General features: G+C 37.8%; 1 protein-coding gene across 2 annotated transcripts in view; it reads right to left on the reverse strand.

Annotated features, from left to right (window-relative positions):
• BCKDHB (branched chain keto acid dehydrogenase E1 subunit beta) overlaps positions 1–12958 on the reverse strand; it is a 306385-nt gene that overhangs the window by 274597 nt on the left and 18830 nt on the right. For both annotated transcript variants that reach the window (XM_036767654.1, XM_036767655.1), the window contains exon 3: positions 838–906. In XM_036767654.1, coding sequence (XP_036623549.1) covers positions 838–906 — 69 coding nt within the window. The remainder of the gene's footprint in view (positions 1–837; positions 907–12958) is intronic.

A 12958-nucleotide genomic window follows, 5' to 3' on the forward strand; every position in this document is an offset into this window, starting at 1 on the left:
CGTGACTTTCTAAGACTATACTGAGCAGGTTCCAATCTGCATCAGTAGAAAGAGTTCCTGCCTGAGCTTCTTCCTATAGTGATGAAATCACAGGTCCAGTAAGAAACAAAATGTAAGCTCCTTAACAGCTAACTTGTTTCTCTCTTGGCTTCCATAGTGCATACATATGTTCATACATATAAGTATGCTTGCATATAGGTATGTATGTATTTGTACACACACACACACACACACACACACACACACACGCACACACACACCCCTTACCCACCATAAAATCACTAGAGATGCTAAAGCATTTCAAAGTTTCAGAGCAAAATATACCATCCAATAGCTGCCAAGAAAAGGCCTTCCATTTCTGGAGAAATGTGAATTGTCAGCAGAACAAGGAACAAAGCCAAAAGCATAGAAATTGTGTATGTGTCAAGAATTTAAGGGATGACCTGACTAACAAAAGTATTATGAAGAAGGTTAATGAAATGAACTCTGAGAAGGAAGAGAATAGACAATTAAGAGAACAGCTTAAATGGTACACTAGGGAATTTAGATTAGATATAAAGGACAACAGGTTTCTTATGCAGGGAAGTGATATGATAAAAATGGTGTTTTAAAAGGCTATTTTGGAATCTAGATGTAACCTCCTGCTATTCTAGGAGGTTGTAGCAATAGTCCAATTATTAAGTGATGAGGACCTGAGTGAGAGAAGTAGAAATTCAAAGAAACTAACCTTATTTTTATTTTATGACTATCTGTTTCACATGGCTTGAATCTTGAAAATCCTCAGGAATCCTGCATCAATAGACATTAAGATTGTTAGTAAACACAAAGAAAACTTACCATATTTGTCTCGTAAGCCAACAGTACATCTGAAGACTCCTCCAAAAGCAACATCTTCACCAAAAATTACTGAAAGAGAAGATAATATTTAAAGAATATAGTTTACTAAAAAAAATTCACAATATGCTAACATCACAATATAAAATTATGCACTCCTACTTGACTAAATCACATCCATACTTAAGATTTTTCAAATGAGTCAAGCTGGAGGAAAATTTTCAGTTCATTTAGTCTAACCCCTTATATTTATAGGTGAGGAAACTGAGGCCCAGAGAGGATAAGTGTCTAAGGTCATATAGATAAATTAGTAGTAAAGCCAGAACTTGAAATCAGGACTCCTAATTCCTTTTTTTCACCAAGTCTTGTTGCCTCAATCAAGTGATATAATATTTGTAAAACACTTATCACAGTGCCTGGCATATGGTAGGCCATTAATAAATGCTTGTTTCCTTCCCTTCCTTCAAAAGGGTCTCACACAACTCCTTCAAATAGCTACAAGTGTTTGCAAATTTACCCACAATTGTTTCAATAATGAATTTACAAAATATTAACATGAAACAGAGCAGTGGTGAGGTTTAGTGGTAAGAAGAACTTGGTTCAAACCCTGCTTCAGAAAGACATTGATTTGTGAACCTGGGCAAGTCACAGTGACCCAGGCAATTCTCTAAGACTATAAATTGTAGAATACATGCTCATCTACATTGGAACAGAAAGCTGTCTATACCAGGGATACATAATATGGGATCCATGAATTCGGTATTTTTAAAATATTTTTACAACTGTATTTCTCTACAATTTGTTTACTTTATGATCCTACGTATTTTTTTTCCTTTAAAAACATGATTCTGAGAAGAGGTCCACAGGTTTCACCAGATTGCCAGAGGGGACTATAACACCAGAAAAAAAAAGGTGAAGAACCCCTGCTCTACACAGATGAAATAGTAGTTCCAAAAAAAAACCCAGTAATACCATCAAAGATTTGTTACTGTTGTTAAGTATTTTTATCTTGTCTTTCCCAAGGAGTGTCAGGTAAAAAAGTAAAGGGTCATTGGCTGTAACAATAACAACCTTTTCCCTCACAGGCCGTGATGGATAGGTTTCCCTAAAATGCTAGTCAGAATCCCAAATACCCGAGAGAGTGTGGAACTAAGGAAATTTTTATGTTTGACAATGCATTCTGAGTCCTAGGATACATCTCTATGGAGAGATAGGAAAGTAATAAATATTTCACAGTTGTTAATGTTTACAACATGTGTTTTTTACTGGCAAGGTATATGGGTACAAAGATGGAGAAGAGATATGAAGAAATTCTGCTTTAATTCTGAACTCCCAGGCTTTAAATCCTAATAAAGAAAACATTACTTAGCTCCCCTGCCCTATAATAATTTTGATTCCTCACATGTTGTTATGAACAGTCGACATTAGTATTGAGTTGTATGTCTAGTAGTATAGATGAATTTTAACTGACTCATCTTCATACTGTGACCAATAGCACCCATTTCTGAGTTTTTATATGCCAAAAAAAATATGGCTGACTTTTAGAGGTTTCAAACCCTTGATCTTGATCTCAGAACAACATATTCTAGCAAAATGAGTTAATATTTAAATATTAGATTTGAGAAATTGACTTGGATCATGCCAATAATTAATGATAATAACAATTATGCTATGCTACAAAGAAGGCCTGAGAATCAAGAGCCCTGTGCTCCAGCTCTGGCTCTGCTGTTGTGTTGGCCTATTTCCTCATGTGGAAAGGAAAGTGGTTGGGCTAGAGGATTTCTAAACTCTCATCTAGTTATAAAATTCCATGATAGTAACCAAAAATAAATACAGGTCTAAACAGGGAAAAGTTGAACAACGAGGCCAATGCAAAGTGTTTCAAATAGGTACAGTAACTGAAACACAAAGCTAAAAATCAGTTCTATGTTTAGTTCTAAATCCATTACATGCAATTTGTTTGATATGTTATGAAGAAAATCAAAGTATATAAGTCAATTCACTATTCAGTTAAAATTAAGATTCCAATTATGTGCAAAGTAGGCATGCTCAATTTAAACTTTATTTTCCAAATATGGAGGAAAATAAATATTTCATTTCTTTGGTAAAAACTTGAAACATAAAAGCATTACATCTTTTCTATTTTGAATTGACCTTTTGACTGGATGCTATGGACTTTTTCTCAATCCTCATCTTCTGGACTTTGCAGCCTTTGACAAATGTCTATCACCTCTTTTCCTTTATATTCTTCTCTCTTGGTTTTCACAATACTGCTCTCCCCTGGTTTTCCTCCCACCTGTCAGAATGTTCCTTCTCAGTCTCCTTTACCCACTGCTAACTGTGGATGTCCCCTAAGGCTTGTCCTGGGTCCTCTTCTTTTCTCCCACTATGTGATGCTTCTTAGTGATCTCATCAGTTCCCATGGATACAATTAGCTCAATTCAGATGATTATCAGATCTACTTTTCCAGCACTAACCTTTGTCTTGACCTTGTCTCTTATCTCCATCTGCCTATTGAACACCTCAAACTAGATGTCCCATATACACCTTAGACAAAGACATATCAAACACTGAATTCATTATTTTTCCCCAAAACTCCTCTTTTCTAAATTTCCCTCATCTCTACCCACTGTAGTCTATCCTCCACTCTGTTATCAAATTGATCTTCCAAAAGTATAGGTCTAACCACATCAGCAGCTATGCAATAAACTCTAGTGACTTCCTCTTGCCTCCAGAATCAAACTTAAAATTCTCTGTTTGACTTTTAAAGCCCTTCATTGCCTGTCCCCTTCCTACCTTCTCAGTCTTCTTATATCTTACTCCCCTTGAGTTATGATCCAGTTACACTGGCCTCCTTGCTTGTTTCTCATACAAGGTCCTCCATCTCCCGACTCCAGGCACTTTCACTTACTGTCCCCCATGCATGGAATACTCTCCCTTCTAGTCTCCACTTCCTTCAAGTCTCAGCTAAAATCCTGCCTTCTGCAAATAAGCCTTTCCCAGTTCCCGTTAATGCTAGTTTCCTCTTCCACATTATCTTGTATAGATTATCTCCACATTATCTTGTATAGATCTTGTTATAGTTTTTTTGCATGTTGTCTCTCCAATTAGATAGTGAGCAACTTGAGGTCAGAGATTAATTTTTTTGCCTTTCTTTGTATCCCTAACCCTTAGCACAATGCCTGACACATAGTAGGCACTTAATAAATGCTTCCTGACTTGACCAATAAGTGACAGACCAGTTATAGCTGCTTTGGTGGAGAAAGTGCCTACACTAGCAGTTTCCCACACAAATAAATCACAGCTTCTTCAAGCAGTCACATGTTAAGCTATACAACTTTAAAGTTTAGCCAGATCACAGAGTTATTCTTAAGAGTTTTGATTATACAGACACAAAAATGGAACATTACTTCACCATGCCTTTCCTCCTTTCACACCCAAGATATTTAAGACCAAATTCTTAAAAGGTTATTATTATTAAATAGCTGAGATCTATATTAAAGTTTGCAAAGTGTCTTCTATGTTCTTTCATTTGAGCCTCACAACAACCCTATTATTATCCCCATTTTAGAGATGAGGAAAATGAGATAGAAAAGATCATAGAGGGACAGATTTAGAACTAGAAATTCTTCTTCCTCCTTCTCCTGCTCCTCCCCTTCCTGCTCCTCCTATTGCCCCTCTATCCAAGTGGGGAGTCATACCCTTACATGTGGGTTCTCTGCCAAAAGGAATATAAATTTTGATCACTTATACCTCCCAAGGTATCTTGGGCTTGGGGGCTAGATTTTTCCTCTTCTTAATTATTCTATCATTTTCCCCAAAAACCTGGAACAATTAACTTTTGTCTCATGTACCTTTCATTTGTGATTTCTTGAAATATAGCTCTGAAAAAAATAGGTTCTGAAAAAGCCCATGAGGATTCAAATGGAGCTACTTGACTATGCCTTTAAACCCAAATTACTCTGGCTTCTCAATGTCTGGCAAATAATAGTCCCCTGCCCAAGCCTCACTTGCTTACAATTTGGGTTTTGATGGCTCAGAGTGAGTATACATAGCAATTGTTTCTGTTATGACCAGAAACTCTGAGGGTCTTCCCCTCCCAGACTGATTCTTTTGTGAAGGCAAACTAGGCCATCGTTTGCTTCCATTCTTGCCTATTTTTTAACTACTGAATAGATGCTGCCTCAGGCAAACTGAGACCTGGGAAAGACTTTAACTTAAAAAGGCCAAGGTCTCCCACTGTATCCTGTGCCATCTCCAGTTGGCCTGACCTATGCCTTGCCAGTGGACTCCAATGACTCTGGAGGAGTGAGGCAGATGACTTTGCACAGCTCTGCCTCACTTAAATCTAATTCACTTGCAAGTCAAGATATGACCCTCCTGATGTCATTGGTTCTCTTTGAGAACAACAACAAAAGTCCAACTCCCTCATTTTAAAGATAAGGAAATAAAATGCTAAGTTACTTGCCCATGGTCGTACAACCAGAAAATGTCAGAGGCAGGATTCAAAATGATCTTGAAAATATCATTTCTTCATGGAATTATTTGGGCTCAGGTTCCCTGCCTAAAAATACCTTTCTTTTTAATACTCTCATTCAAAATGATTTACTAAGCACCTACTAAGTACAAATCATTGTGCTAGGCACTGAAGAAGACAAAAAGATAATTGGCACAGTTCCTTCCTTTGTGGAATTTACAATCTAGCCTGATCAGGCAGAGCAAAGGATAGTGACAATTCAAGTGTGTCTTTTTTCCCCACCAAAACCAAGTCAAAGTCGTACTGATACTAATTTGGAACCTTCCAGGATTTTGTTTTTGGGGTTTTTTAGATGAAAGAAAGAAGAGCTGCCCAATAATAAGAAATTTCCTATCCTCTCAAAAAATTACTTTTGTGGCATCTTTTAACAGAAAAGTATGACTATTTTAAATGGCAAGTCATTCTTTAATGGGCCCATGAAAGAAAACAGATGATATATACAGAGGCAAAGCTAAAGTAAAAATGTATTTAGTCTATAATTATAAAAAAAAATGCTGAACATATTAAAGTATAGACAACATAACTGTGATGTGATGACAGCAAAGTATGTCTTCTGAAATTAGCATAAAGAGAGACCTGTGTTCAAATTATGTATCCCAGTCATATGAACTTGGGTGAATCGTAAAACCTCTTGGAGCCTCAGTTTCCTCATCCATAAAATGGGGGTAATAATGGTTACCAAATTTTCTCTATAGGGTTGTTCTAAGAGAAACACTTCTAATGCAAAAGCATTATGTAAAATTGAAGTATTATTATTACTGGTGGAAAATAATTGTTAGTTATTCATCACTCCTGCTTCTACCACTAACTAGCTACATAACCTTGCCCTAGTCATTTCATCTTTCTGGGCTTCAATACTTTATCTGCCAAGTGAAAGAGTTAGCATGTTCATCTATGGGAACCTTTCTAGCTCTAAGATTCTGCGAATTGTATGTATAGCCTATTTTTCTATTACAAACCTATAAAGAAGAGAGTTCTAGAAAACCATTAAACTAGAGTAGCAGAGTCCCAGAGGATATTATCAAAAGCGAAGCAGAGAATTAAGTAGAACTTTTTTACCCTAGGTCATTCTTTTACTGAGCACAGGACTTAATTCTATCTCCTTCTTGGCTGTGCCATTACCAAAAAGCTGGGGATCAGACCAGTACTCAAACCACAAAGAAGAATTTAAGTTCCAGCAGGAGATCACATGGGCTAAGAAAAGAAACTAAAATGTAGTGTGCCAGGAACTTGCACAGAGGATAGATATGGGAATTCAGAGTAAACCAATAGAGACTATCAAAACATTTGTCCTCTAAAGGAGAATGTGGCAGAGATGCCAACTGAAGCAATACATGGAGAAGCCAGATTTTACCTTAAAGGGAGACCCAGTCATAGAAATTGGCTAGTGCCTTGATTCTGGCAAACCTACTAGGAGAGAACAAAGTGGGTCAAGGGTGTCAAAATTTGCAAGGAGCCAGAACCATCAAAACCTCCAAGAGGATGAAGAAAGAAAATACAAAATCAGTCCTGAAGCCCAGGAGAAGAATCTTTACAGGATCCAGTTAAACAGTACTTTCCACAAGCCAAATTCTAACAAGCAAATTTTAAAAGAAAGCTCAAATCTGGGTGAACCTAGCAATCACATTTTCCACACTTAGAAAACTCAGCATGCAATATAGCTGCTAACCCAGACAAAACTTGAGGGCTCTATGGGAAAAAACTGGAGAAAGGGGGTCTTTTGGGATATGGGGGAAATGTAGCTAAGTAAAATAAATGCTATTTCTCCCTTAGACCAGACTTAGCTCTTAAGACTAATGTAACTTTATAATTTTTTTCTTTTTGTTATGAATTCTTATATATTTCCCTGTTAACAATTTCCACGTTTTTGTTTTTGTTTTTAAATACCTTAAAAAAATTGAAAGAAGGATATGCAGTTTTCAAAGACAGCACAGTAGGGTCCAAAAGTAGAAGGAAGCCTATATCCCCTCCTGCAGAATAGCAGAAAATTGTCAGAAGGAGGATTCTAACAGCAGAAAAACACATAGAGGGAGTTGTAAGACAAGAACTGAAAGGCAAAGCAGTGGGAGAAAACTGAGAGCATCATTTACCACAAGCTTGTGGCACTCCAACTAGTCACCGGACTTAGCTCTTATATTAAACCTATCCAAACTTATAAATTCTCAGTCTCTGAGCATTAATTCACCTGATATTCAGGATGCTCAAAAGACTATTACTTAACTTTTAGGCAAGTGCTCAAATGCAAAAAGTCCTTTGAGATTTTATTAGAGCTACTTTGCTAATGTCCAACAATTTACAATATGTGGCTTTTGCACTACAAACATTATATTTAAAAGGAAGAAAAATTAGCTGGTCAAGAAGTAAAATACTGAACTATTCAGAGCAGATTGGATAGATCAAGTTCAATGACCAATTTCAAACAGCAGTCAATGCCTAACATTCAAAGTAAACTAAAAAATATGTCAAAGAAAGGACACATTTCCAGAAACTATTGTGTAAATAAGCATTATATTTCTAGGTACCTATTGAAATTTTAATCATGTCATTTTAGCTTTGACAGCTACCTGCCAACAAATGAGGATACTTTATAAGTAACTTAAGGGGCAATTTACCTAGCCTCTTACCATTCTCTCAACTTTGAATATAGGCGATATTCTACTGACATTTTATTTAAAATATTTTTGAAGGGATACTTTTAAAATGCTTCTCAAGATTTATTCAGTAAATTTATAACTAATTAGAATAGAATTTTTATTCCAACTAAATATCTAAGACAATATAAAGCCAATTGAATTCACTTCCTATAGTATGCTGACTTCCAAATAACACAATGAAGTCACAGATAGGTCATATTCATAGGTCATTACAGTTATCGGAACCTGAGAGGTCATCTAGTCCAAGCTCTTTCCCAATATAGAGTAAGAAAGGAGTCCCAGGAGGAGCCAAGATGGGGGCTGGAAAGCAGGGACTTGCTTAAGCTCTCCCCCAAATCCCTCCAAACACCTGTAAAAAATGGCTCTGAACAAATTCTAGAGCTGCAGAATCCATGAAATAGCAGAGGGAAGCAGGTCTCCAGCCCAGGATGGCCTGGATGATCACTGGGAAAGGTCTATCTCACAGAGCTGGGAGCAGAGTGCAGCCCAGTGTGGGCCATGCCAGGACACACCAGACCAGGAGTTGACCGGAGCAGGCCTTAGGGCCATGAATCATTGAGCTGTGGCAGTTACCAGACTTCTCAAACCACAAACACCAAAGAAAATGCAGCAGGTTAGTGGGTAAACTGCTAGATCAGGGAGGAGAACAGTCTGACCACCAGCCCTGGGGGTGGCGGAGGTGGTGTGAGGTGGAAGCAGCAGTATCAGGAAGCTCCTGCAGCTGCTTCCAGAACTCCAGCGTCAGCTGCTTCCCAAGTCCCTGGCTAACACAGCAGGATGAATCAAACGGCAGACCAGAGTAGGTGTGCAGGGCTTGCTTTGCCCTGCTTGGATCTGGGTCACAATCCTGGTTGGTGGTTCTTGGGGGGAGGAGGAGTGCTGCTGTGGCAGAGCTTGCGGTGACTGGAGTAGAAGCAGCTCTGAAAACAGCAGCACAGCCCCTAAAGCTTGGGACAAAGCACTCTCTACTCTACATGCTGTCATACTCCAATGAAAAGCTCAAAGGTCAAGTAGTTGACTGGGAAAATGGCCAGGCAGCGAAAAAGGATGCAGATCCAGACTCAGACTCTAAAATCTTTTTTTGGTGACAAAGAAGATCAAAACATAAGCCAGAAGAAGTCAACAAAGTCAAAGAGCCTATATCAAAAGCCTCCAAGAAAAATATGAATTGGTCTCAGGCCATGGAAGAGCTCAAAAAGGATTTGTAAGAGCAAGTAAGAGAAGTAGAGGAAAAATTGGGAAGAGAAATGAGAGTGATACAAGAAAACCATGAAAAACAAAGTCAATTGGAGGCAGCTAGGTGGTGCAGTGAGTAGAGCACTGGCCCTGGAGTCAGGAGGACCTGAGTTCAAATCTGGCCTCAGACACTTGACACACTTACTAGCTGTGTGACCTTGGGCAAGTCACTTAACCCGAATTGCCCTGCTTTCCACCTCTAAAAAAAAAACAAGTCAATGACTTGCTAAAGGAGACCCAAAAAAATACTGAAGAAAATAACACCTTAAAAAATAGACTAACCCAAATGGCAAAAGAGTTCCAAAAAGCCAATGAGGAAAAGAATTCCTTAAAAGGCAGAATTAGCCAAATGGAAAAGGAGGTCCAAAAGACCACTGAAGAAAATACTACCTTAAAAACTAGATTGGAGCAAGTGGAAACTAGTGACTTTATAAGAAATCAAGATATTATAAAACAGAACCAGGGCAATGAAAAAATGGAAGACAGTGTGAAATATCTCATTGGAAAAACCACTGACCTGGAAAATAGATCCAGGAGAGATAATTTAAAAATTATTGGACTACCTGAAAGCCATGATCAAAAAAAGAACCTAGACATCATCTTTCAAGAAATTATCAAGGAAAACTGCCCTGATATTCTAGAGCCAGAGGGTAAAATAGAAATTGAAAGAATCCAATGATTGCCTCCTAAAAAAGATCCCAAAAAGAAAACTCCTAGGAATATGGTCAACAAATTCCAGAGCTCCCAGATCAAGGAGAAAATACTGCAAGCAGCCAGAAAGAAACAATTTGAGCATTGTAGAAACACAATCAGGATAACACAAGATCTAGCAGCTGCTACACTAAGGGATCACAGGGTTTGGAATATGATATTCTGGAGGTCAATGGAGCTAGGATTAAAACCAAGAATCACCTTTCCAGCAAAACTGAGTATCATGTTCCAAGGCAAAATAGGGATTTTCAATGAAATAGAGGACTTTCAAGCTTTATCAGTGAAAAGACCAGAACTGAATAGAAAATCTGATTTTCAAACACAACAATCAAGAGAAGCATGAAAAAGCAAACAAGAAAGAGAAATCATAAGGTACTTACTAAAGTTGAACTGTTTTGTTTACATTCCTACATGGAAAGATGATGTGTGTAATTCATGAGAACTTTCTCAGTATTAGGGTAGTTGAAGGGAATATACATATATATAGACAGAGGGCACAGGGTGAGTTGAATATGAAGGGATGATATCTAAAAAAATAAAATAAAATTAAGGGGTGGGAGAGGAATATATTGAGAGAGGGAGAAAGGGAGAGATAGAATGGGGTAAATTATCTCACATAAAAGTGGCAAGAAAAAGCAGTTCTGTTGGAAGGGAAGAGGGGACAGGTGAGGGGGAATGAGTGAATCTTGCTCTCATCGGATTTGACCTGAGGAGGGAATAACATACACACTCAATTGGTTATCATACCCCACAGGAAAGTAGAGGGAAGGAGATAAAAGGGGGGATGAATGATAGAAGGGAGGGCAGAGAGCAGGAGGAGGTAATCAAAAGCAAACACTTTTGAAAAGGGACAGGGTCAAGGGAGAAAATTGAATAAAATGGGACAAGGATAGGATGGAGGGAAATATAGTTAGCCTTTCACAAAATGAGTACTGTGGAAGTGTTTTACATAATGATACATGTGTCCCCTATGCTGAATTGCTTGCCTTCTTGGGAATCGTGAGTGGGAAGGGAAGAGGGGAGAGAATCTAGAACTCAAAGTTTTAAAAGCAGATGCTCAAAAAAAGAGTCGTTTTTGCATGTGACTGAGAAATAAGCTATATAGGGAATGGGGCACAGAAATCTATCCTGCCCTACAAGAAAGTAAGAGGAAAGGGGATGGGTGGGGAGTGGGGCAACAGAAGGGAGGGCTGACTGGGGAATAGGGCAATCAGAATATATGCCATCTTGGAGTGGAGGGAGGGTAGAAATGGGGAGAAAATTTGTAACTCAAAATCTTGTGGAAATCCATGTTGAAAACGAAAATATTAAATAATAAAATAATTAAGAGAAAAAAAAATTTTAATTGCTCTCACCAATATCCTGCTAAACACCAAATAAAATGGTTTTTTTTTTCTCAAAAAAAAAAGAAAGAAAAGAAAGGAGTCCCAGGGAGGTGGAGTGACTCACCTCAAGTCATCTGGCAAAACAGGCAAAACCAGAATCCTTCCTTCTCCTCTCTCTACCCACCCCAAGTCCATTACTTTTTTTTTTGAGGCAATTTGGAATTAAGTGATTTGCCCAGGGTCACATAGCTTGTAAGTGTCTGAGGCTGGATTTGACCTCAGGTCCACCTGGCTCCAAGGCCAGTGCTATATCCACTGCACCACCTAGCTACCTCTCCCAAGTCTGTTATTGAAATTAATTCAAAATCCCTAACAAGGGAATGATAGGCACTTGAAGAGAGAATTTTTCCATGACAAAGAGACTTATCTATGTTTTAGAATATAAGTACCTTTAGTTAGTAAATGATAACTTACTTTCCAAATTTTCAGGCTAGAAAATTTCCAGATTTTAAACCTGGCTTAGTGATACTTCCTTCCATCAGGAGCATGTTTTCCCAAAACAGTGCTAACCAGTGCCTTACTGAAAATTATTTTAAAATATCACACTCTTAACTAAGATTCAAACTGAAGGAAGGGAAAACTATAGAAATCAATTTTTATTTTCCAACAGGTCAAGATTACTACACAATTGTTTCAGAGTCACCCCCAAAAGCAACACTAAACATATCAGTAGTGATGGCTTTCTTTTCCCAATGAGAAAGCACACTGTAACTCTTAAGTGCTATATAAAAGATTACACTATTAAGCCCCAGCACAAAAAAAATGGAATAACTTTGTTCTAAACAGTGCTGAATTCTTTGTGAAGCACCTAAATTTGAAAGTTTTTAATCTTAGTATTCTGCCCCCACTGAATCAAAACTTTTTTTAATTAAAAAAATAAAATAATGCAATTTTAATTTTTTTACAAAAGAACAAGAGAATAAAAGTCAATTTTTTGTTGAAGGGGGACACTGGATTTGAAAAATTATTCTGTTGTTGTTAAAATTATTTTTGAGAACCAAAAAATATATAAGTAAAATGTTGCATAGGCTGTACTTTTCACCTTAATATTTAACAAATATAAACCCTAAGCATACTTATAATCACTCAGTAACAGGACCATAGTTTTGTGAATTTGGGAGAATCAGAGAGACAGAAGCAGAATCCAGAGAGGAACGAAGGATAGCTGGCCTACACCCTTCCCCTAAATAGAGATTTTAGGAAGAACTCTCCAATGAGAAAAGGAAACAGCATGGCAGAGAGATGCTCTAGGATGAGAAGAACCTTGAAGTTGAGAGAAGCAAATACAAGGATGAGAGGCAATGAAGTAATTTTAATTTAGTAATTCTCCAGCCATGTCCTATTTTCTTCTCCAGTTCATTTTACAGATGAGGAAACTGAGGCAAACAGGTTAGGTGACTTGCCCAAGGTCACACAGCTGGTGAGGCTGGATTTGAATTCATAAAGATGATTCTATCTGACTCTAGGCCCTGCACTCTATACACTGTGCATAGACATCAGCAATCCCGTTCCCTTTCATATCATAAAGTTAAGCAGAATAAGGAAAGATGAGTGAAGGAAAAGATACTCCCTGCACTTAAGTTCACAGTCTAAGTGGAAAC

This window comes from Trichosurus vulpecula, chromosome 7, assembly GCF_011100635.1.
Source record: "Trichosurus vulpecula isolate mTriVul1 chromosome 7, mTriVul1.pri, whole genome shotgun sequence".
Lineage (NCBI taxonomy): Eukaryota > Metazoa > Chordata > Mammalia > Diprotodontia > Phalangeridae > Trichosurus > Trichosurus vulpecula.